This window comes from Cnephaeus nilssonii (genome assembly GCF_951640355.1).
Source record: "Cnephaeus nilssonii genome assembly, chromosome: 23".
NCBI classification, from domain to species: domain Eukaryota; kingdom Metazoa; phylum Chordata; class Mammalia; order Chiroptera; family Vespertilionidae; genus Cnephaeus; species Cnephaeus nilssonii.
In genome coordinates, this window is record NC_137094.1 from 10,631,811 (window position 1) to 10,658,979 (window position 27,169).

General features: G+C 39.1%; 1 protein-coding gene across 4 annotated transcripts in view; it reads right to left on the bottom strand.

The window, feature by feature from the left end:
- The window catches only part of GPATCH2 (G-patch domain containing 2), a 91,885-nt gene that overhangs the window by 60,257 nt on the left and 4,459 nt on the right, over window positions 1-27,169 (bottom strand). For 3 of the 4 annotated variants that reach the window (XM_079763429.1, XM_079763430.1, XM_079763431.1), the window contains exons 2-5: window positions 25,672-26,385; window positions 22,240-22,301; window positions 19,850-20,032; window positions 19,379-19,458 (exon numbers count right to left, since the gene is read on the bottom strand). In XM_079763429.1, coding sequence (XP_079619555.1) covers window positions 19,379-19,458; window positions 19,850-20,032; window positions 22,240-22,301; window positions 25,672-26,385 — 1,039 coding nt within the window. Of the gene's footprint in view, window positions 1-3,902; window positions 19,248-19,378; window positions 19,459-19,849; window positions 20,033-22,239; window positions 22,302-25,671; window positions 26,386-27,169 lie in introns of those variants that run through there. The other variant, XM_079763432.1, reaches the window with a different exon arrangement.

The window sequence follows — 27,169 nt, forward strand, 5'->3', positions numbered from 1 at the left end:
AGGTTACTACCCTGAAAGGAAGATGGTAAAAACATGTTCTATTAGAGCCTTAAAAGGGTATCTAACGAAGTCTTACTAATATAATAGAAAATTCTTTCTAATATAATAGAATTATTTGCAATGATGAGAGTGAATTAAAGCTGGCCTAGAGTTCAGGTAGGTGGGATTATAGACAGCAAAGCCACCTTAGGCAAAGAACATTACCAAACTGAAATCAGTTTACAAAGAAATTTCCAATGGCAGGCATTCTTGGCTCCTTCAGTTTAATCAATGTTATATCAAAGTACTAGAATGAAAAAATAGAAAGTATGCTTCTTAAAGTTAATGACACAAAGACCACTTTAGGTAGCAGAATTGAAATTCTAAAGAAAACATGAATATTTGAAATTCAGCCTTTGACTAAAAAGAAGTTACTTCTGGATACCATATTTGAAGGACATTAATACACAAACCAGAAAGGTGTTTAGAAAATGTGAAAAATAACTGGAAAGAAATGAGGTGATCTAGTATAAAAAAGATCCAAAACTGTCCAAGTATTTGTGGGACTACCATGTAGCAATTCTTAATTCCTTTCCTTTCCTTTCCCTAATAGCTTTATAACTATTTTACAGGTGAAAAAAAAAGTGAGACCAGGAGAGGTAACACAGATAGCAAGCAGAATTAGAACTTAAGTTAGGTATTCTGTGTAATTCACAGGGTAGAACTAGAGCCAATTACACTGTGATGCCAGATTTCTGATCATTAGAAAAAAAATATATAAAAAAAAAAAACACTTAAAAACTTATATAACAACTAGAGGCCCAGTGCACGAAATTCGTGCATGGGTAGGTTCCCTAGGTCTGGCCAGCAATCAGGGCCTATCGGGGCCTTTCTTCCCCCCACTGCCGGCTGGGGCCTTCCTTTGTTCCGTGCCACCCCCTGATGGTCAGCACATGTCATAGCGAGCGGTCGAACTCCCAGTCGGTCAATCTCCCAAGGGGACAATTTGCATATTAGCCTTTTATTATATAGGATTTTCAGAATTCCCAAAGGTCTGGATACACAGGCCACATGTAATGTTATTAAGAACAACTTCAGTTTGAAAAATTAAGTTATTGATGTTCCAGACTTCATGGGCACCTTGTATGTGCTGGACAACCCTTATGCCAGGTGTTCTATCATCCCTTACTCTGCACAACAGCATCTTAATAACTCACTCACTAAAATAACTCACCCAGGGTCTTAAAGCAAAGATATTAAGCAGCGGAATTCAATCACAGGTCTGCCCGGTCCTTTTTGCTATAATTCTCTCACCCGGATACCCATGAAAAATCACCCAAATATCTTTGGTCTGGGTTCCACTTCCAAAGGTTCTGATATAATTGGTCTGAGATAAGGTCAGTTGTTAAGACCTGGCTAGGACTTCCCCCCAAACGGGGTACAATCATGGCCACACAGGAGAGAAAAGCTACTTTTCTGGGGGACGGGGGACAGCGAAGAGAAGGAAGATGTTTTAGTCAATAGAATGTGAACCAAGCATCTTGATCAAAATAAGCCTGAAGTGCAATTTTGTCCCCACTTGAGAAATATGCGAACAAAATCAGACATCCAAGACCCAAAACGCTAGAAGTGCAAGAAGAAAGGCAGCGTGACACGCAGGTTCATCACCCACTCATCTGAAATATGCTTTTTAGACAAGTCAGATGACACTTTTTAAAGTCAAATGCTGTCTTTTGCACAAGTGGCAGATCCCTTATCGTCCTCATCACATTGAAAGCTTATCCCACAGATGCCCTCTCTACCCTCCAGTAGCCCTTTGTGCACTCAAAATTAACCCACTATCGCAGTGTTTCTTGCATTAACCAATGAAAGATATTTGAAGAGGGTCTTTGTTGTTGTCAAATGAGAAAAGTTGCATCAGAAGCATTAAAATAATTGTGGTCGCTTGGGGGAGGGGAAAATCCGCAAAATCACAGTGCCAGCATTTTATATTGGGCTATTCCTCGCAAACAACTAATGCAGTTTTCAGCTCTTTAATTAAAGAGATATTCTTTGAAATTGGGAGGAAATGTGAAGTTGAATGTCATCTCCTTCTTCCTGGAATGAATGACCTCTGATAAGTATCTGAACCATTCAAACACAGACTCAAATCAAATGTGACTTTTTAAAAATTCAACAAACAGGAAGTTTGGAGTGGTCGAAGAAAAGAACTATTTTCTAAGTTAAATGAAACAGAAAAAAACAAACAGAGCTGACAAGCAGATGAGCTGTCTAAATAAACTTTACAAGCTAGATATTAAGAGAAGGAGTGTCATCTTGCGTTACAAGAGCCCAAGGTGACTGCTTATGTTTTGAACTGCTAGTTAATTCTAGCCCGAGCACAAATCTGTCTTCTCTCTTATAATTAATTCTCAGTGTCAAAACTGCTAGATGTCCTTTTCAGAATCAGCCTACCCTGGCTGTTAATTAGATTACAGAAAGACGTTCGAATTACGTTAACGGCCCGATTCTGATGCTCACAGAGCAAGTTATAAGGGGAGCTCAATTAATGACTTAGCTAAATATGTTTACCTAATTATTTTGCAAAGAACATAAGGATGATTTGTAAAAATGATACTGGAAGAGGTGATTTTTAAAAGAGAAGAAATACAGTCTTGACACGAATACAGGACATCTACTAAAATATGTAACACTAAAATATTTCTTACAGGGTTTCCCAAATGCTCAGAAAATGGGCAAATAAGAGAAATACAGTGACCAAGAAAAAGTCTTTTGAAAAGTAGTGTGCCTTTTGAACATATTTAAGACCAGTTACGATGGTCTTATCTTCTCGGGAGTCCCCACTTCCCCGAGGCCCACCCCAGACCTCGCTCCAGCAGCTGCCTTGGAAATTCAGACTGAAACCAAGAAACCTGCATCCCAAACCCGCATCCCAGCCCTGGGCAGAGCCTGGTGCTGAGCTGACTGCCAACGCCCTGAGCTCCAAGACTGTCTAAGCTGGGAAGTGCCCTTCTGATGCCTATGATGTGGAGTGACATTCGGGGACTGTATCTAGTTTCTGGATGGTTTATCTGCCTACAGAGGGCTGGCTTGTCATTTATCAAAGTGAGGCACAATGGTAAATGGAGTCATCGTAGACCTGAAAAGAGGGAAGGGGAAAAAGCAGACATTTCTGAGCGCCCATATGAACCATACATCATATTCATTAAGCGCTTGCGGGTAAACACTATTGCCATTTGCAAAAGGAGAAACGGAGGTGCGGAAAGGCTAGGTAAATTGTCCAAAATCCCTCGGTCAGAAAATGGCAGGTCCAATCAGGATCTGAATCCGGGTCTTTTTGGCTCCAAAGAGCATGCTTATCTAGTAAACTATACAGAAAAGCACACGTCAAGATAAATTCAACGGTAAGGAAAAATAAGAAATTCAGTCTCACACACTCATACTTGAAATGTAAGAGGTCACTTTTAGTGCCCTGTAGTTCCTGATGAATGTACATACTGGTTTGGGAATCTGGTGAATATACGTTTTCTCTAGGCCTGAGGAGTGATTGGGGCTTGTGGTGACATTGGCACTTGCAACCCTAGCATTTATAGATTTTAAAAAAGAAACAGCTTTAAGGCTTCTTGATTCTTACAAATGAGGAACCAAACACATAAAAGGCCTAAATGTTCGGCCCAAAGTCCCAGCGTGAGATTTCTGCCAAGCCAGCATTTGCCCTAAGATCTGACCCATGATCTACTGTTCTTTCCATTACAAAATGCTGGGTCCCCCACCCCGGTTCTGGAAAAGGCTGTAACTATTAGTTATCATAAGAACATTGTACGACTATGAGAATGTCATTAAAATCCTCTCAAATATTAGCACATTCAATCTCACCTTAAATAGGAAAGCCATTGTATGCGTTTATACCAGTTTTGTTTAAAAAAAATAAATAAACAAATGGCTACAAGGAAAAGACAAAGTTAGGTGAGCTTATTTAAGCAAAGTAAAATTTGGATTTATTGGTAAAAATTCCAGGTGGCTCAGATTTAAAATATATCTGATGTAAAAGATCAATACATCATGACATGAGAAAACTGTTACTGATTCTTTATGTGCCTCCAATTTGATTGCTTCGGCCTCCAAACAAATAAATGGAAGTTCCAGAAACCTATTAGTATGATAATAAAGCTTGCTCCTGGAAGTGTACAATCTCTGTGATTGGAGGAGAGCCAACAAACAAACAAACAAACAAACATCCCTGTTAAGATCTGCTCTATATTTCAATAAAAGATCATTTGAATTAATTATAAAATGTAAAATTGTAAAGTATTTCAGAGTAATCAGATTGCCTTTGGTTTTTCTGTGTCTCTACAGAAATCCGTTTCTATCCATCTTAAAGGCTAACAGCTCCTATCTTTTAACCCATTGTTACTATTTTGGTTTATGTTTTTATTCAGTATTCCAATTTTTTAACATCCAAACCTAATGAGCTTCTGGTTATTATAATCTATTACTACCCAAAACACAGGGAGTATTGTGCGTTCTTTTATAGATAGAAAATAATACAGCTGGTAGGAATATGTTTATTAATCAAGTAGAGAAAATAGAAATATATAAAAATATATAGATAACACATAGATAAACACATACATACACATACACACACATATACACATTCATATAACATACTTCAACATCTGAAATGCTTTTGCCTGTATTCTGTATCTCCCATCCAGTTAAAATCAAAGTAGCGTAATAATTTTAAAGAGCATTTTCTTATTACGAATACATATTGTTCCTGTCACAGTAATGAAATAAAATTAGAACAGTGATGACAAACCAGCTGGTAATAACTCAATAATCTATTTAAAGTGAAAGTATTCTTTCCTAGAACTTAGTACCACAAAACCACTCAGGTTTCATGAACACAGATGATATAAAATACTGATTGCAAAACAAAAATGGGTAAGAGTTTTATATACATCTCCATGCAAATGGGGTTCCCGGATTTTTATATATTCCATTTACTCCGTTGAGGCCAGACACATAATTCAGATGCAGAACTCTATCCCCGTGAACTAAATGAATTCTGTTATAATGGAGAGATGAGACTCGAAAAAATTGCTTACAATTGCACAGACAGGTGACAAAGAGAGCTAAGTCTAAATTAAGATGTTGGCTATGAGCTTTCCAATAGGACCTTGACATGATTGTTGACCTACTCATGACATGATCACACCAGGACGGATTTGGAATTCTATTAGTATTACCAGAGGAAAAAAAGTCAAGGAGTCATCAAGAAAACAAATCTATATCTTCTACTCCATCAGCCAATTACTGTTGTTAAAGTGGAATTAGATGGGTATTGACAATGCGAAGGGGATAAGGATTAAGCAGATGACTGAATATATCGCAAGAGTGGTGATCAGAGCTTGGTTGTTTTAGCGCTGTTTTGTTTTATGCTGCACACGGTTTTTAAAAATTCTAAAATAGAAATGTGCAAAGAAGATTAATTACTATTAATATCATGCCTGAGAAGATACAAATAATATATTTGCTAATTGGATAATGCACACATATTTTCACATAACGTACTATTTTACACAAGTATATATTCAACAGCTTAGCAGAGATTTAATAGAAATTTGCACCTTTCTATAAATAATGTTCCCCTGGAAGATTAAATAAAATGTTTTTTTTAATTGTTAATATTTTAAGGCAGAAAATTTCCCAACTGCGTTTTGAAAACTATATCTTCTCTTAAAAAGTAAAATAATAAAACTCGACTGATCACGACACTAAAACACTTCTCTTGCTCAAGGAGGCAGTATGATGATGTAGCTGAGAGCATGACCTCTGACTTTTAGAGAGACCTACTTTCAAGGCTGGGCTCTGCCATTTGATGTAGTTCCATGACCTTGAAGAAATTACTTAACCTATGTCTTAATTTCCCAATCTATAGAACTGAGATATAATTAATACCCACGCCGTATGGTTATTGTGAGGAGTAAACGAGAATGCTTGTGGAAGAAAGTTAGCATAGTATTCAATTATTAGTTTTTGTTATTATAAAATATTAGTGCTATATTTCTATTGAAGTGAGCCAGATATTTTGTCTACAAAACTCTGTTTTGTTTCATGGTGATTTGGAGGTACTAAGTGGTCAAAGTCAAGGACCCCATAAAAGTACCAGTTATCAATGCCCAAGTACTACATAAAAGCTGGTTTTACTTTACACTACAGCCCCACTCTGCCCCCCCGCCCCCCAAAAAATTACAAAGCATCAGGCAGATTTAATTTAACAGTGGAAGAATGACCATCATGACATAATACCATCAAGACACAAAAAATAGAAATATTTCCTCCATAGCTTGATTAGTTCACTAAATCCTGGTTAAAGTTTCTGGTACCATTTTTTGCCATTTTCTTCTTGGATCCAAGTTTCATCCATTTACACAATGACTGTGTTTCACTGACTGAAAAACACTGTCACCTTCCTCTTATCACACAATTGACATATTTTGATATTAAGTACATTCATCAGAGCTTTTGTCTTTTAAAGTCAACTTTCGATAATAAATAATAGACATGAGTATATATATGCCGGTCTAAAATATCTACATGAAATTGCAATCTATTGAGAAAGTCAATGAACTTGGATTGGCATCACCTGGGGCTACTAATTTCTGTATTCTGAGTGTGTGAATGTAGAATGAGTGGTCCTCTCATCCATCCTATGTACATGATAACTGATACTCTGCGTTAGTCAAAATGTGCAAAGTTTTCACTTAGAATAGCAAAAAGTAAGTGCTTTTTTTTTTTATATGCACACTTGGAAATTATGGTGAATTATGCCTAAAGCTTTTAAACCCTCACAAATTTTTTTATTTCCAATAAACTGAGTTAACTTAGCTTCACAGACTGATTTTTTCAAAGGTATAGATATATATTCTCCTACTTAAAATTTACCAAAAAAAGGTTTATAAAGGAACATGACTTAGTTTTGTGATTCAAATAAAATTCAAACAATAATATATTTTATAATATACAAGAAAACTAAAAATACATTGTTTCGAAAAACAGTAGCAAAGGATGCCAAGAATGTAATAAGTAGTGACAAGATTTCCAATGGCAATTCATTCAAGAGAAAGAAATCACTAAGAGATATGAAAATGTGTTATTGAAATTGTAGTGCTATTTTCAGAGTAAAATTCTAATCAGCAATAGAAAAGCAGAGAGCTGCCCAAACACAGACAAGAAAATAGCTCGAGCAAATCTAATAAATTTAACTCACCCTGCCAGATCTTTTCAACTTATTGAAAAATTCACTTGACTTAATATTGACACAGAGACGTGTAAATCAATACAATCAGAATGAAAGATATATTTTAATTTAAAAATGTTCAGACTGCAGCTGCAAAATCTATGCACCTAGCACATAAAAATCATCAAGGGTTTGAATGTTGAGACATAATATTGGGGCTAGCCAACATTTAAAGGGGAATGCCAAATACTACATTTTCAGCATTAACTTTTTTATTTTTTTCATGGTACTTATAAGGCAGTCTTTACAAAATTTACTGAAATATATTTCTCAGCACCACATACTAGTAAGCTGAATTTCACTGAGAATCCATCAAAGCCTGCAACCAGGGCACCACCTACCTGCTGTTTATAAAAAGTCCTATTTTTATATACAACTAGCAAGCTAGTGTGATCTTCCCAAATGCAATGAGAAAGAGAAATGCAGGTACCCCTAATCTCAGCGCCTTTCCATGCAGTGGGAAGCCTCAACAACGCTATCCCACATGGTAGCCACCAGCCATACGTGGTATCAAATGAAAATGTATGCAAAGTATAAAAATCCACAAAAGTCTTTAAGTGCAAAAAAAGTGTACAATATCTCAATCATTTTTGCTACAATAAGTTTACACATTTTCAAGGTATCTATATAATAAAAGCCTAAGGGACCGTTACTGCAGATCGACCAGAAAACCAGTCGCTATGATGCTCACCGACCACCAGGGGGCAGACACTCAATGTAGGAGCTGCCCCAGGTGGTCAGTGCACTCCCACAGGGGGGAAAGCTGCTCAGCCAGAAGCCGGGCTCACGGCTGGCGAGTGCAGCGGTGATGGCGGGAGCCTCTCCCTCCTCCACGGCAGCTCTAAGGAGCAGCGAGCAGGCAGGTGGTAAGCAAGGGGTCCCGGACTGCAAGAGGGCGCAGGCTGGGCTGAGGGACCTCCCCACCAGTGTACGAATTTCGTGCACTAGGCCTCTAGTAAAACCAGAAGTAACCAAGTGTTTCATTTGGCCATCACAGTATCTTCTGATGTTTTGAATTTGAATGCCTGCAGCTAGGGAATGCCTTCTCTAATTTGCAGCTACATCTCCAACACCAAGCTACCCCCCCCCCTCACACACACACACACACACACACACACACACACACACACACGCATACACATTATTAGCTTGGCCCTGAAGGCATTTGAGCTTTGAGTTCCTGAAGCAAATGAGCACTAACAGTTCCGTTACAGTTCACAAGTCCTAGTACATACCTTGGTCCACCTTATCCTTTACTGTCCCTGCTTTAGGGATGAGGAAACAGAAGCTCAGTGAGTGACTCCTCCAAGGTCACACAGCTGGGAAGTCATGGCTTTGTGGCCAGCTGCTCTGACTTCCGGTCCCGAGCCTTTTGCTTGCACAACACCGGGAGAGGCTAAAGCAGGGTTCTGGGAGGAGTGGAGTGATGGGAGCGAGGCCTTCGGGCCTGGAAGTTTTCACATAAGGGTTTAACTGAGATGCATTTTGATGAATGGGCAAGGTTTCCACAGACTGACATGAAGGGTGGTGTTTCAAAAGGTGAAAATCGTGGGGCAACGGGACAGAGGCTGGGAGTGCCAGGCACCCTCAGGATGCACCGACCAGCGAGAGCCAGGCCAGGAGGAAGGAAGTGGCAAGACCTGGAGCAGGAAGAACAGGTTGAATCTTCTCTGGTGAACCAAGCGAGGGCACCAGTAGGCAAAGTTAGAGGACAAGAGGGTGACGAGAATCACATTAGAAGAACTGATGACAGTGCGAAAGAAAGTAGAGAGCGGAAGACTGAACAAGAATAGTCATGTTATGTCAGTGGCTTAGAGGACTGTGGTGGTGGGGGGTATGTAGATTACTAATTGATCTCATTAAAAATACCCATTTGGATTGAAAAATAGTAAACTTGACCTGGCAACCCCTAAAACTAGTTAAAACTAGTTAAAAACAAAGATTCAGTCTCTAGAATGAGTTTACATTCAACTAGAAAGATTAGAGAGGCAGGGGGGACACACAGACACACTGGACCGGGAATCGGCAGAGTGACCCTGCCTCAGCCTCTAGGTATGTCATCTTGTTACTCATCTTGTCAGAATCTTCATTTCCTCCTTTGAAAGGTGGGTATGACAAGCCTGTTGTCCTTCCCAAAACTGAACACTGCCAGACCAAGGTGACATTACAGTTATTGTTAAAATTCCTCCTAACAGCCTGGCCAGAGTGGCTCAGTGGTTGAGGGTTGACCTATGAATCAGGAGGTCACAGCTGGATTCCCGGTCGGGGCACATGCCCAGATTGTGGGCTCAGTCCCCATTGTGGGGTGTGCAGGAGGCAGCTGATCAATGATTCTCATCATTGATGTTTCTATCTCTCTCCCTCTCCCTTCCTCTCTGAAATCAATAAAAATATATTTTTTAAAAAGTCCTCCTAACTGACAGGAATAGAGAAAAACCATAAACACTTAAGCAATAAATTGACTGTATCATTAACCAATGTTTACAAAAACCACTAGAGGAATACCTCTTAAAACGCTTTATCAGTATTTTAAAAGAAAGGCGTAAGCATGTGGTTGATCATTTCTTATTTATTTAAGAGCATGATTTGATTTACTTTCATAGTCAATGTGATAGGAAAACCAAATTAGAAAGTACACATAAGTCAGAGATTGTTTTTAACGTTTTTACAGCTAGCTAAATTTATTAAAGCCTATAATGTGTTAATATAGAAATTAATTTGCTAAGTACAAATGAGTAATATACTTTATATTCAAGAATCCATAGATCAAAAAAATTAATAAGTTCAGTTTCATAAAAAGAAACCCTATTTTTAGATGAACAAGTAAGACCCGTAATTCATGTCTGATCTTTGCCTTAGAAAACATCTGTTTTCTTCACTGAGCAGTTACCCCAATTAATGAATTCCATATTGGCTATTCTAGCTATATAAATTGCCCTTTTTAACTGCTAAATTAATCATATGGCATTGTATATTAGCAGCAACACAAATTTGTCCATGAGTTACAGATTTGATTCAAATTAATGCCACCTTCGTTTCTAACAGTATCCGTTCTGAAAATCAATCTTAGAATTTCAGTTGCTATAATATAAAAAGTATAGACTTAAAACCAAGTCTTAGAACGTGTTGACTGCAATCGCATTTTTATTAAATTTGTCGGAAAGTAAACTGATTTTCACATTCATTCCTTAAAAGCACAGTAGAGGTGGAGATGGGAAAAAAAAAATAGAAATACCCATCTGACTTCACTGTGGAATAAGTAAAGAAAGGTATAAAATGAAAATGACAAGAGTCAGTGCTCATCATACAATACTTGAAAAATGTACTTTAATTCTAATGATCATAACTAAGAACCAAGATGGAGAAATGCTCATGTGTGATGTATTTAACTAAAAAATAATGACTGCATTCCATATCATGGTATGTGGTGAAAAGCCAATCTGGTTTCACACTTAGGATACATTTGAAAAGAACAACCTGAAAATGTACAGAGAGAGATTTAAAAATTAACAGTGTAGCTGGAGATTAATAAGGGAAAGACCTGTGTGGAAGACAGAATGGAATGGAATATTTGTGTTTCCTTTGAATGTCACTATCAACAGAAAATAAAAGCAGGCTCCCCACAGGATCGATGGCGGATCCTAATTCAAATGAGTACTTACCCTTCCTTGTAACAAGCACCTGAAATGATGGCGCTACCCATGTATCTCTGGCAATAATCACCTAACAGCCTCCTAAGTGCTTGTTTTATGAATCCGGCCCTTTCTCAAGAAGGGACGCCGAAAAGTCTTTTAAGCTCCTTCTGAAAAGAATTGACTGGATTGCACTTAAGTTCAAGGGTATTAAAATGTACAGAGGAGAGTGAAAAAGGTGCTCGGTTATAGATTTCAACTTCTTAACTAGAAGACTGACTCAAAATAGATTTTCTAATTTACAATGAATCAAGAGAGAAAACATTCGACCATAGCGAAAGTGGCGCAAATGTATCAAAAACCAAATGAATAAACATTTGAGGAGATTTATTATTAGGAATTGCAATAAATTTCGGAAAGATGAATTGATTTTAGTTAAAAGGTATAACTGACAATTTATTGGGCGGGAAGATGCATTATTTTCCAATTGTTATCCATCTCCAGTAAAACTGATTTGTGTCCTATTGTATTTTATGGAAAAGGAGAGAGCAACTTTCAGGGATTTAGATTAAATGTAGTAATCATAACCAGGCACTGTGAACTATATATCTACTATTAAAGAAGATTTTTGACATTTAATTCTGTAGCAATATTTTGGCTCTGTACCACTCTTCCTAAATCCAATTCCTGCTCCAGTTGGCAGACTTCTTCCTTTTAATTTTATGAGGCTTAAAGTAGCGTTTAACCACCCATGCGGTAAATAATGCCGGATTAGAAATATTTAGTGTTTTGTTTCCCTTTCAAGAGTGGTAATCCATCAAATCCAAAAATGTTCTCTAAAATTTTTCTATATTTTTGGCAACCTCTAATATATGATATCATAAAAACTATAAAATTAAATAAAATGCCTTACATAGCCAGAATAGATGGGCTTTTCTAAAGAATGGCATTAACCTAAAAGGGCAGGTAAAAATTACTTTGAATCGGAAACATAAGAGTCCTTGTTGAGAAACAGACCAAAAAAAAAACACGGATTAAAACATGATACTTGATTAGACTCTCTTAATTTTATTCCTTCCGGTAACAGATCTTAGTTAAGTGTGCAAATAAATTTCTAAGCAGTTTAACCATTTAATATCCACCGAAATCACATACTATTGCAAGGCAAAAAATTAGAGTTATGCAGGAAAACGAGTATTGAACATCTGAATATACTCGGTACTTGGCTAAGTGCTCCATGAATATAAAACTAAAGTTTAGGTTTAGTACCTCATGTATGCACACTTGCTCCCAACAAACAAATTTAACTCGTAATTTTTTCATAAAGGGAGGCACAAAACATAATGAACTGATTAACCTACTGAAGTTAATATTTCTAACTATAATTCTGATTAATTGTAAAACATTTTGCTATTTACATGTGAGCTTAGGAAAACTGTAATTAAAAAGTATATTGTTAGTAAATCAAAATAAATACCAGAAAACGGACTTCAAACAAAATCAAATTCCAATTCTTTTTAATTTTAATGTACATGAAATGTTCATTTTAGTTATTAATGAATCCCAATTATTACAATAATCACACTATAACTGTATTCAGTAGTCTGAGATATATCAAAGTAATAAAGTAACCTGTCAAATGAATAATTACCTATATTTAATCTATAGATAAAACAAATGGCCCAGAAATGAGTAAAGTCTGTAATTCACTCAAGACACATGGATGCCATACATTAATGGTTAGAACATCTAATGTCTTCACACACATTCATATCTTCATTCTCCCTTTTAACCAAGTTTATGATTACAACTGTTTGAAAATTAGTGTAGGTCCTCATACCATCTAAATGAAATGATTACCTACCAGAAATAAGACATGCAATCTAAAAAGATGTGTGTGTGCGTGTGTGTGTGTGTGTGTGTGTGTGTGTGTGTGTACGTGCGCGCACGCGTGTACAGGCCCCTTTTCAATCAAGTGCCTGCTTTGCCCTTCACAGTGCTGTGCTGTGAGCTGAGAGCGATCTGGGGAGACTCAGGAAGAGTGAGCGCTCATCCTGTCAGCTAGACAGCCAGCCTCTGTAGGAAGCACTCCAATGGGAAGTCAAGGCATTTCAATAATAAGCATCAGCCACAACTACGCAATAAGATGTTCATAGTGTACTAGTAACATATAGGGGGCCCCAAAAAATGTATACACACACTGTGAATAATTATAAAAACAGTGTTTATGAAAATATATTGCATTTTCTCCCAGCCGGCGTGGCTCAGTGGTTGAGTGTTGACTATGAACCAGGAGGTCTCGGTTGGATTCCTGGTCAGGGCACATGCCCAGGAATCTCATCATTGATATATCTATCTATCTATCTCTCTCCCTTCCTCTCTCAAATCAATAAAAATATATTTTAAAAAATACATTGCATTTTCAAAATTGACCTATCAGCAGTTAAAGTGTGTATACACATTTTGGAGACACCTTATATATAACACATACAATAATTTTTTGAGGAAACAGGATGACTCTAAGATTTCATTCAATCAAGGAATGAGTTCGATTACTTTGTATTTCCTAAAAACAGTCAATTCCAAAAGGCTGGGCATACACCAGTGTTTTTAAGAAGCTCTAAGAGGAAGCAGGATTAGGAAAACGTTGTAATATTAATGAATGTTCAGCACATACCATGTGCTAGGAACCACCGGGTATGACATGTTCTTGGGGTTACTGGATAAACATGAGCAGAGAAATAACAGTATCAAATAGGAAGGTTACCCATGCATGAGTTCAAAAGAGGCAGGGAGGGTAGGTGTGATGTAATTTCAGAAGATGTGTGAAGAGTCAGGGAAGGTTTTGAAGAAAAGGTACAGAACTTGAACTGTTCCTTGAAAGAGATAAATCGCACAGTAGGAAGAGGTTGTGCACCATTGTGAGCAAAGGTACAGGATGAAGGACTATGCTGAATACGGGACCGCTGCAGGAGGCGTGGTAAGCTTATAAGTAACTACTCCAGGGCAGCGATAGATGGAACTGGAAAGAAGGGGCTCATATGACAGATCAGGAAGGAAACAGGACTCAGAGTGCCGGAGGACAGAGAACACAGACAACTAAAATGAGAAGTGAAGAGTGGACATCCTGCTAGGATCAGTGCTTCCCTTCACAAATATCAGTCTCTTTTCTCGCTCCCTTTCCCAATTAATTTTTACTAACCAAACTGAAAGGTACCGGAAGACAAAGACACATCATACTCAGTTTGTGTTCCCCGCTCTTCCCACCCCGAAATCATCATTACCTGTGTAGAGTACAACTGACCCGAGAAAGCTATGGCTGAAAACACAGTTAATAAGCAGGACATCAAGTTTCTGAGTCTGAGTCACCTTCATCCACCCACAAGATGATGTAAAATACTCCGTTAAAGTAATTTCTTCTAAAACATTAGAAGAGTCTATCAGAGATATATGTAAACTAGAGGCCCAATGCACAAAGATTTGTGCAAGAATAGGCCTTCCTTCCCCTGGCTGCCAGCACTGCCTTAGCTCTGGCCAGAGCCACCTTCCGCCTCTCGCCTTGTCATGTCAATTTGCATATTCCCTCCTTATTGGCTGTGGGTGCTGCCATCTTTGTTGTGGAGTTACAGTAAATTTGCATATTCTATCTTTATTAGATAGGATGACATGGAATGAGATGAAATCTTAGTAATACTGTATCGTTTTTAAAGATTATTTCTAGATTACCTATACTAAAATCTCTACAAATCTGAAAGACCTCAAAAAGACCAAGTACACGCTATTAACTATTCCTAAAATAATACTACAACTTAAAGAGAAACACCTACAAGTTCAGAACTGTATTGACCTGGAATACTATAATGGTGAATTTTCTATCACCAATTGTCAGACTTAAATGGGAAGTTCTAAGAAAAAGATGCCATATATAATACTGTTATATAGCACAAGTCATCACTTCTTTGGTATATAAAGAAATCATCAAATTTCTGCCTTACTCCTCCCCTAAACAGGGGACAATATTTTAGACAATTGAGACTTAACAAAAACTTTACACGTTTATTGGCTTACAATATGTATAAATACCTGCTGGCATGTGTCTCTGGTTTGTCATGGACAAACAGACAACAGACATCTGGTTGGCATTCGCTACCTGTAGCACAGGGAACCCCTTTCATTTACGGCTTCATTGTGAATTCTGCTGTTCAAATTGACCTTCAGCTGGAGGATTTGCAGGTGACTTCCATATAGAAAGCACTTGTTAAATATTATTTGGAAGTATTCTACCCATCATTGATTTTGAACTTTTCTGATATTAGCTATCTGACAGAACTGAAGGCAAATTAGAAGACTGAGTTTATAGACCATCTGAAGAATTCCATCAGCAACATAAAAGGCAGAAAACCTGAGATGAGTCTCCGAAAAAAGTGAAATGTTTGCAGCATTCCCATTTCCTCTATTTTGATGGGGGGGAAAAAAAGAAAAAGAATGGGGCCTCTAGCAATGTCACCACCCCTTTAAGACACAAAAAGGAAAAGGGGTCTTCAGTATCCACCGGTGGACTCAAATGGTGACCATCAGCAGTCTTAATAAAAACAGCATTTTAGAACATACATCAGAGGTTTCTTAGGATACAAAATGTTTTTAAATGATAAGCGTAATCTTTATTAGAAGTATTTTCTAAAAAAAACTCAAATGTTTGCAAATTCAATGTTTTTAAAGAGATTCATTAAAAAGTCCATAGATTATTTCCAAAAAGAAAATCTTAAAACAAGCCATTTCTTGACTAATAACCTAAGAATTTGCCTGCAAATACTAAAGTGAAAAAAAAATAAGAGGAAGAAAACATGGTATTTCATGCATTTTAAAAAATGTAATAAAGTCCTGACGGGTGTGGCTCAGTCTCTTGCACCGAAAGGTCACTGGTTCGATTCCCAGTCAGGGTACATGCCCAGGTTGCAGGTTTGATCCCCGATCGGGGTGCTTACTGGAGGCGGCCGATTGTGTTTCTCTCCCACATCCATGTTTCTCTTTCTCTCTTCCTTTTCCTTCCTCTTTCTCTAAAATCTCTTTTTTTTAAAAAAACCATATTAAAATAAAAAGAAAAGTAATTTTTAAAGAATGTAATAGAAAGACTGGTTACCCTGTACAATATTTAAGTAGCCACAAAAACAGAATGACTGGTACAATATTATAATGTTAATTGCAGAACATACATTATGATTAAATGTAAATGGGAAAACCAAAACAGTATATAAATATTTGGCACCTGTCTTCTTGCTTTAGCTCTGATGTTATAAACAAGTGGCCTTTTTGTGGTTTATTGGGTGCCACGTTTTTCACACTCTTGTGATTTTCTTTTTTATCCTCACCCAAGAATATTTGTTTCCATTGCTTTTCAGAGAGAGTAGAAGGGACAAAGGGAGTGAGAGAAACATGGATGTTAGAGCGACACATCAACTGGTTGCCTCCCACAGGAGGCCTGACTGGGGCGGGGAGCGAACCCAGGTATGTGCCCTTAACCAGGAATCAAACCCCAGGCCCCTCTGTGCACAGTCCGATACACTAACCACTGAGCTACTGGCCAGGGCACTTTTGTACTTCTTGTTGGTGACTCACTGTGCTACATGTCCCGGAGCACAGAGCTGTCGTGCGGTCTAGTGTCCCCAGAATGTGGGGCTGTGACGTGCCTTATGGAGAAGGTAACGTGTGTTGGTGCACTTTGTTCAGGCCTGAGTTACAGGGTGTCGGCCGTGAGTTCCACGTTAATGAATGAACCATATACTAGTAGATGACTAGATGCTTTAAAACACAAGCGGACATAAAACAGGATTATGTGTTGATGGGGTGATGAAAATATCTGGATCAGAGGCTCACAGGAACCTAAGCCTGTTTCTCCCTTGGGAGCAAGTACAGCATTCGCTCATTCAGTGTTTGCAGAAACTTTGTAGAACACAACTTTGGTGAATAATAAAAATCCCAATTGAAAACTAGCCCCTCAATGTTTGCATTAATATTTCAGTAAAAAACTCGCCTGAGGTCATTTCCTTCAAAGATCATCAGTAGAGACAGAAACCCTTGGCCTCCACGCTAACAGGTCACAGCCACGTGTGTTTCTCTTTGCACAGAAAAGGAACCTCTTGAAAGCAGTCTGGCTTTCCAATGTGAGAGTCTAAGGGGGCACTGTTTAAACATGAGTCTTGTGAGATTATGATTTTGAAAACTAGATTGTTTAAAATAACATGGACAGTACGAGCAATGACAATAAAAACGCGGCATAGGAATTTAAAAATAGCAGCACAAATTGGAACGCTTACCTTTCTTGCCCACGTCAGATATTTTATTGAAAAAAAAAAAAAAAGAGATTACAGTACTTAACAATCCAAACAAGGACAATTCAGGGTTGAGAGAAAGAAAACCTGAAAAAGCCCATTGTCTTCAGGAAATTCTGAATACAAAAAAGGGAGACCCGGGAAACAGTTTATGGCCGAATGCACTAGTTTCATGATAAACACACACACAGAGCACATCTCCATCAAGTGAAACTCAATCACCTTTTTACAATTTAGAGAGGAGAGGCGGCTCTTACCATGGCTAAGCCATGTATCATCAATACCATGAAGCTAGCCTATCACTTGTAATAGCTTCTATAAAATACCACAGTGAGACTGCAATAAGCCTAGAAAATGGGCTACAAATCCCAGCTATGCTCGGGCAAGCAGTGAAGCAAAAATAAAAATAGGTAAAACTGAACCAAGAACTGGAGAGCATTCATCCCGATTCATGACTGGTAAGGCAGAGTTCACAGGCCAAGGTTTTAAAGTGACGTGTTCAGATCCAAAAGACAGTCATTATACTAAATAAAAGCATTTATGTAATTCGGGGGGGGGGGGAGGTGGTGGTCGTAAATTCTCACGGCACAGGACATAGCACAAGAAAAGCTTACTTACAATTACATAACACCACAACGTTGTACCTATAAAACATCACGTTAAATATGCGAAGATAGAGAGACACAATCTATCTTGGTCGTTTGCGATCTCCCCCGTTTAGACAAATAATCTAAAAGATGCCACACGTTTCAGATTGTAACAACTCTGGGTAAAGGAGATGCCAACTTGAAGTTTCTTTTCCATCATCATATTGAAGTTAGCCATTAAATGCTGAATTAACAATCCACACAGTAATATAAAAATACATGTATGAAATCAGTTTCCATCAATTATTGGAACATAACAAAAATAGTCATCATTTTACTAATAACTGTTCAGAAAAGCGAAATGACCCGAACATTTCGTATAGTGTCTAAATTCCGCCATCAGCAGAGCTGTTCCATTTCCCCTCTGCGCGGTGAGAGCGAGCTCATGCAAGTACTTCTGACACAGTGACACATGTGGTCTGTCATTCTAAGGACATGCACGCAGCTCTCACTTTGGAACATGACAACATGATTCAGAGTCGTACAGCGTTTGCTGAAATATCAGCTTTCACATGATTTCAATGCGCTCTAAGCTGAAAGGATCGTTGGGATTGCTTTCAGCTATCGGGCAAAGCGCATAGTTTAAAAGGTAATAGTCAATAATTCTGCTAGCACACACTAGTTATCACAGCAGCTGGTTTAAGACTAGGGTGACGCAGGCAGTACAATGAATACCATAGTATAAAATACAATGAGTTTTCCATACAGAGCACATTATCCACGTAGGAAGCAAACTTAAACAAAATACAAACTCTGGCAAAAAACAAGCAACCTCACCTACTACGCATCCTAGCCCTTGTTAAAATACCCTGAGTAAAAGGCAAATACTTGAAACAATGCTGGTTATAGGCGATTTCTCTAAAAACGAACTTTAAACGTGAATGTGTGGCCATTTTTATTTACAACAGTCAGATAATGTAGAAATGAGCTCTTAACCATTAGTCCACGACATACACATTGAGGAATACTTATGTGACATCCAGACATTTTTAATTCTCTAGCTTTTGTCAGCAGTTTGGCAAAGCAGGTGATACATAAACGGTTTCAATATTTTTAAAGTCATAAAAGAGAAAAATATATAAAATGTACAGTAGTTTCTACCCACCCCGGGCCCACCTAGGTCCCTAGAAAGCCGCCCAGCCAGGTTCGCTTCTGACTAAAGGAAGGTCCCAGGCCTCCGGCAAACAGCCCCAGCTTTCCATCAAGGGGGCTCCCACTCACTGGTACTCCTCCAGGGGAGAGGACAGGAGCCAGGGTCCCTCGGGTGCCATTCCCCAGATGCTCAAAACGTAACTAATTTATTAGCATTAGCAGATTTGGTTTATAGGGGAATCTCACTGGTCCAGTTTGGAGCCTACAAAAAAATGGATTGTTTTTAAGTATAACATTGGAATACGAATAGGGGATGAGGATGTGGCTTTTTATTCCACAGAAATGGATACGTTTCCAAACATGACAAAAACTCAGACAGAAAGGCATGCCTACCATTGAAGGTGGGGTCCCTCCAGACTTTTTAATATTCTTGGAAGGCATTCCACGGAGGCGACTGAGTCTAGCTTGGAAACCTGGAAAATCAAATACCCAATTTAGGAGATCCTGTGATCACGGGAGCATAGGACAAGATCCTGTCAATTCCAGAAGTAAAAAAGTTGGAGCAGGGAAAACATCTCGAATGGTAGTGAGGGGGAAAGGCGAAACTCATACTTAAAAGATCTGAACAAATGGCAAGTCGGGTTCCAGTGTGGTCAGCACACAACTACCCACTATTTACATCTCAGGGCATTTCTTTCCCCTCGATCCCCTTTCTATCACCCCAGTGTGTTCACGATGGGCCTTCCTAACAGTCTGAAAGCATGAACATGTAGCTTTAGGTTCTTTCATGCCCATTTCAGCCTGTCCTCCCTCAACGACTAGCCCTGGACTGACCAAGCCCACCGTATCCGACGTGCTACTGACCTCTTCTCCCGGGATGCGACATGAGGGGGAAGGAACCCGTTAGGATACTTTCAAAGACGGGGTCTGGCAAGTGTCTGTCCAGCTCGGCGGGATCTTCCTTCTCCCACCAGGGAATGACCCCCGTGATGCCACACGCTCCGCCCGAGTCCTTTTCGTAAAACCAGTCACTCTGCTCATCGTCACCTGTGCAAACACGAGAAACGCCCCAAAGACTCAGTTGTATCATCCCAACAGGCACAGTGGTCAGGTTAATGCTTAAAAAGCACAAGACATCAATTAAATTTGAATTTCAGATAAATGATTACTTTAAAAAATGGTTTTGTTTTTTTGTTGATTTCAGAGAGTTACTGAGAGGGGGAGAGAGATAGAAACATCAATGATGAGAGAGAATCATTGATCGGCTGCCTCCTGTATCCCCCCTACTGGGGATCGAGCCTGCAACCTGGACATGTTCCCTGACTGGGAATTCAACCCTGAACCCTAACCTCCTGGTTTATAGGTCAACACTCAACCACTGAGCCATGCCAGCCGGACAACGATTACTTTTTGATATAAATACAGGGTGTGGCAAAAGTAGGGTTACAGTTGTGAGTACACAAAAAGTTTGTTCCTGTATTATTATTTATTAATTAGTGTATTATTTTCCACATAAACTGTAAACCTACTTTTGCCCACCCTATTTATAGTACTTATACAGAATTTTTAGTCAAAATATTGCATGTGACATACTTATTTTAAAAAATAATTTGTTATTTATCTAAAATTCAAATTTAACTGGGGATCCTGTATTTCATCTGGCAATCATATAAACAGTCTATAAAAAAACCTCACAACTCTTCATTCTATCCCATAGCTTTACCTAAAAAATGTCTTTAACACTATAATAAGAATTGCCATCAACAATTACATATAAATAAAATGTTATGTGTTAGAACCAATGTAAAAAGTTAATCATTTGGCAAAACTGTAGGGAAATCCAAGGCAGTGACTACCCTTCCCACATTAAGGAAAAGCAAGCCTTAATCGCCTGCTGGGAAGGAAAAGATAGAAGACTCTAGAGTTTGTTCTCTGCAGCAGATAATGGTGTATATTAGCTTCATTTCATGATTTCTATGGAGTGTAAAAGGGGAAACAATCATGAACAGATGTGACTAAGTGGAATTAATCTGATTAAGTTCATTAAGAAATGGTTGTGAAAAAGTTGATTTTAAATGAAAAGTGACAATGCCACAGAGTTTACAATAAAACTACAATGGACTACAGCAATGTATTTATAAAACACAACGCTATTCACAGTATATTCGAGAACATCCATGAGGATAATGATGGATCAATGTAAAATTCAATTTGAAATGTGCTAAAGATGTGAATCAACAGTATTTTGTGTGTGTGTGTGTTTTTAAGAACAATAGAGAGATGTATAAAAAGACAATAAATGCTAGCATAGTCAATGTTTTTCAAAGATTGGTAGGCTTATCAAAATGTTACTTTAAAAAGTTTTTTTCATTTAATTTCATTACCGTAGTCAACATTTATAACTTTGGGGAGATATGTATTTTAATAATAATTTAGGTATATCTTAGCCCCAGAGTTCTACCATATTTCAGCAGAATATTAAGTTTAAAAAGGCTATGGTCTTTAAAACAGTTATATACCTATTTATCCAGGACTAATGGTTCATAAGTAAGCAAAACATGATTATGTAATAATAATTTAAAGCAATAAATTTCATTGCTTTCCTTGGAACTTACTAATTTCCTCTAAAGACTCTCAGGAAATGAAGTTAACATTCACGATTAAGTATTTGCATGTACACCTGCTGTTTTTTTCCTTCTAGAACAGGTAGTTTCACAATAATGCCATGCTAACGTAGGAATAGCCCCAGGAAATTTCAAAAATAAAAAAGATCTAAGTGGTGAAACATTACTGTTTAACAGTTTACAATATTGAGCTTATGAAAATTGTCTAATCACAAACTAGATAGGACGCCTAAATGTCACAGCTGAATAAAAATGACAAATGACTTGCACATCCAACTTTAGAAATGCTTCAACAGGCCAAAATACATTTGAATCAGGAGAAGAGTGGGGACCAGTGTCTTGTGAACTTGCTACAAGAGACACAATGGAAAAACTGTAGGGCTTTCTCAAGGAAGATAATCCTCCCGTAATACTATTAATAGCTCCACATCCTCGATTTTGGGGATAATCAATTACTTCCGGTCATGAAGACAGGATGCTCTCCTCCCACGCCAGAGAACCAACCCCACTCCACTGAGTAGCGTGTGTAAGGTAAAAGGATTGCAGTCGTCAACTTACGAAATAACTAGTAATAAGCGAAACTTTACAATGAAGGCTTTTTCCCAGAGAGAAAAAATGACATTTCAGTACCTTGCCTTCCCTCATCGTTGGTAAACAAGCCAGCATCCGTGCTGCTGAGGCTGCTGGAGTCGCTGCAGGGAGGGAAGAGAGAAAAAAAAAGATCAAAAGAACAATTGATCTCCCCTTGTAACATTTTAAAGAGACGTGGCAGCTCAGGGGTGGAACTGGATGGAGCCTGACAAGATCTGAAAGGAAACGAGATGATTTTTTAAAATATCAAACTGCAACTATCCTGGTTCCATTCACAACAGAGCATATTATTTTTGGCACATAAAACCCTGGGAATCTAATGGGACCCTGTCAGTAAGCCAGATGTGACTGCAACGAGGTGCTGACATAATGGATGTGTTTTATTATCTGCTTTCATCAAATGCTCACCACTGCCTGCTCAGGCCAGGCGATTCGGCCCGAGCCTCTCCCCCGCACCTGACATGCAAGGGCCGGGGATGAAATGACTTTTCACAACCACATCTGCAAAGATCCTGGAGAAGGCATCACTGAAGAGTTCACAACAACGCTCTTACTCGGCAAGGAAGAAAAAAGTTGACAAGGGAAACAATCCCTTACATCAAAGTTAAGGTCTCTCTGAGCAAACACTGAGCAAAAAGGAATATTACCACCACAAAGGAGGGAGTAGGCAAAAATAACAGGTTCTCATGACTTCCACTGAAGTTTGAGAATATCAGAGTCAAAACAAACATACAAATTAAAACAGACAGTAGACATTCAAATGACCCGAATAAACTGTCACTGTTTGTCCCAATAGCAGCAATGCTTATGTGATAATATAGTTTAAAAAACATACAAAACAAGTCACATGATAAGACAGGTTCGGCTTCTAAAGTAAATTGAATGGTGTTCTTTAAAAATTCTCATGTACTCCCCTCTGACTATAATTCTTAATTTACCAATCAGAAAATTACTCCTTCCCCCGCCAGCTGATCCAGTAACAAATAGAACTCAGTAACCTAACTTATTTAAAAACAAACAAACATCCCAATCAGTTTTAAAATATTTAAATTGATAGTTTAGGATTAAAATTAGAGATGATATTTAAATCCAAACATATTTTCTGATTATAAAATATTTCAGTTTTTGATTTAAAAAAATAAATATAAACATTAAAAAAATATACGTGACACATTTTCCCAAGGAACTCTGAATTAGTACCTTTCCCTCTAACTTTCTTCAAATTCAGAGAATCTATGAAGCTCCCTGTACTGCAAAAGTTTTAATGAAAGAAAATAAGACTTTCTAAGAGCATCAAATGCATGTTTTCTTATTTATTATCATATATACTCTTTCTCTCTCTCTCTAAAATATATTCTTACTGATTTCAGAAAGGAAGGGAGAGAGAGATAGAAACATCAATGATGAGAATCATTGATCGGCTGCCTCCTGCATGCCCCACACTGGGGATCGAGCCCGCAACCCGGGCATGTGCCCTGACCTGGAATCAAACTGTGACCTCCTGGTTTATAGGTCGATGCTCAACCACTGAGTTACACTGGCCAGGCTCAATTCTTATTTATAAATTCGTTCCAAGGACATATATAGCTTGAAAAGCTTTGGAAGTAGTTTAAAAAAAAACCTAGCTTTTAAGTAACAAGAAAACAGTTATAGAAGAAAGTTTAAATTAAAAGAAAAAAATTTGTTTTAATTTATTCAAGAGTGGAAACATCCTCTATGAAAATGTGTACCTTGACTGTGGATGGCTGGGTGGCCTTATTACACCTTAGGTACTCAAATGCTTTTTACAATGAAGAGAAAGAGAGTTTCATCTCATTTCTCTCCCAGGGTAGATGTGTCAATAGAAGGCGGACATCAATAAAAGGAGGGGCTTGCACAATCAATCCAGAAAGCGAGCAATCTATGAATAATCCAGAACCGAGTACTTATCTCCTCTGCCACACACCCTTCCTCCCAGCCAGTGAGCAAGATAATTACTCTCAAGTCAAGCTAAGTGCTCCCCCAACCCCCCACCCCCCGTCACAGTGGCCCAGTGCTGACATACAAAGCATACAAATAATTCTCGCTCTGGTATAAAAGTGACAACTTTCTTGGAAGAAAAGCAGAAACTGTAAATTTCTCAAAGCCTTCCTGAAACCTTTTTTAAAGTAATTTTTACTTCTTTAGAAAAATTGCATACATGGTAAGCCATCTGTATTTTACCAGGTCCTACTCATATCTGCAATCATAATCATATTTACAGAAAAAAAATATATATTCTACATACATACATATATATATATATGTGTGTATAGATTCCATAGCTCGCAATCCACATGATAAAAATGCCAGTCCTACAAATTAAAAAATCAAATACTTTGCCCAGACCATTTGTAAGGAATGTTTTTTCGGCATCACAATTCCGCATTTGGTTTTGAGGACACAACTGAAAGGATGAATGTCAATACTTTCTCATTTCCTGCAAGTAGCATTAGTTCTGTGTAACAGAAAAATGACCACTTACCTTTGGATGCTGTTAAAATAGGACTTAGCGCTGTGCTTTACCTTCTTTCCAGCATGGATGGTTTACACCAAGCATGTCAAACTCGTGGCCCGCGGGCCACATGCCTCATTTATTTGGCCCATGTTAGCCTTTGAGTTTGACATGCTTGGTTTAGACTAACCATCAGTGGATCACTGCTTTTCTCCTTTGTCTAATGACAAGTTCAGGGGTTCCAGATGGTGAGGTGGGCTTTACAATTCATAAGTGATCAGAATTCCTAGCAAGCTAGACTTAACCTTTTGCACTCGGATGTCGAGTGTGACTCGACACGGTTAGCATTAGAATAAAGGAATCGAGAAAAAAGCAAGCCAGTGCAAAGGGTTAAAATTCCAAGCCACATGGGCTGAAGTGCTATTAACTCTTGATTCTCGGTAATCAGAATAAACTGAAAGCCCTGGCCAGTGCGGCTCAGGTGGTAGGGCGTCGCCCTGTGCACTGAGGCAGCCCATCTATGTTTCGCTCTCTTCCTCTCCCTTCCTCTCTCTCTAAAAAAAAAAAAAAAAAAAAAAGCAGCAAAAAAAAAAAAAAATTAAAAAAAAGAATAAACTGAAAAAATTGTGAAACTAAAGAGAACCAATACTAAACTCTATAATTAAACAAATAATTATAAACCCAATCCTAGGAATTACCAATGTGCTATTATCCAAATGCACATCCTTTCCCATTGAAAATCTATTCCCTTTTCTCTTTGTAGCTGAAAATTAAGTCATTATGACACCATCCAAAGGCTGTGTAAAATCAAATAAGCAGTTCTGCTTTGGGCTGAACATCATAAATTATAAGGAAATATGACCATGGTTCAACAGTAATGTCACTACCATTATTATAAATTACCATTATTCTAAAAATAAAAACAACTGAAATACAAAACACATCCAACCACAACACGGTCCCCACGCGCCCTTCTAAGTAGGAAACAGGAAAGCCACCTTTCGCTCATGAGCTCGTCGGAGACCTTCTGCTCCTCGTATTCCATCTTGTCCTTGTTGGTCTGGCTCAGCTCCTCGCTGTCTAAAACCACGCCTTCGTCTTGGGTTTTGGGGCCCTGTCTGGGGAGTCTCAGCTTCCGCTTCTTGACCTTGCTTTTGGTAAACTCCGGGTACTGGTACGCCCGGTCGTGGTCCATGTCCTGGTCCCTGCAGCCGTCGGGGGGCTGGGTCATGGGGCGCTTGCAGGTGTCCTGCGGCAGGTCCACGGCCATGCGCTTCACCTTCCTCCGGCGCCGCAGGCTCCGGCTCCCCAGGCCGTCCAAGGCCAAGTCCGCCTCGTGCCACAGCGGCCGCTTCCCCCGCACGCTGCTGTTCAGCGTGGACGCCGGCCTGCGCTTGGCCACCAGCATCTGGTCGTCGGAGTCGCTGTGATCCTTCTTGTGGCTGGTGGGGTTCTCCCTGTAGTCCTTGCCCGGCTCTTCCAGGCTGGAGTCCGAGCCTTCGCTCAGGCCGTGGCCGGCCTCCCACGGGTGATGCGTGTTGTAGGACCTCCGCTTCCTCCCCCTCCTCTTCCTGGCCTGGCGTTTCAGGGGGCAGGACAGACTGCGGGCGTGGTCCCCCGTCTCCGCAAAGCCGCCGCGGGCCTGCTCCGAGCTCTCCTCCAAGGCCGACACAAGGTCGTGCACCAGTTCTTCCATGGTCCGGCTGAAATGCCTGGGTTTTAAAGAAAGAAAAATGGGTCAACAACACAGTCAGGCCGAAACTGGCTTGGCTCGGTGGATAGAGCATCCATCGGCCTGCGGACTGAGGGGTCCCAGGTTCGATTCCGGTCAAGGGCATGTGCGTTGGTTGCGGGCACATCCCGGGTAGGGGGTGTGCAGGAGGCAGCTGATCGATGTTTCTCTCTCATCAATGTTTCTAGCTCTATCTCTCTCCCTTCCTCTCTGCAAAAAAAATCAATAAAATATATTTAAAAAAAAAAAAAAAACAGTCAGCATTAGTTAGCCATGTTAGCCTAGCATGTGACCGCTGACGATTTGGTCTACATCTGATCAAAATTAATAGTTATGACAAAGTAACGTTTAAAAGCAATTTAATGTTCCTCTCCAAGGTATGAGAGTTGTAAATATTCTTGTAGAAGTTCTTTGATTAAACCCAGGAATCAGGTCAAGAGGGAGTGCGCCAATCAGCAATGAAAGGGCTCAGGAATTTTATATCTTTCCTGGGTGATTATGGAGAAGTTACTTCTGCTTCAGAAGCTGAGCTTTAGTCTATGCCTGGCCTTGCCAAGGCCAGCTTTCCGGGATGGGACACAGAGAACTCTCTAGTCCCCACCCCACACAGGCCTCTGCTCACCACACACCCTGCAGTCCCCGCCAGGACAGGACAGGGAGACGGAGAGTGACGGGCCCTTTAAGGTTTGTAATATATGTGCAAAGAGTTTAATCAGACATAAGGCATATATTCACACCACACTCATCTGGGAACCCAGTGACAC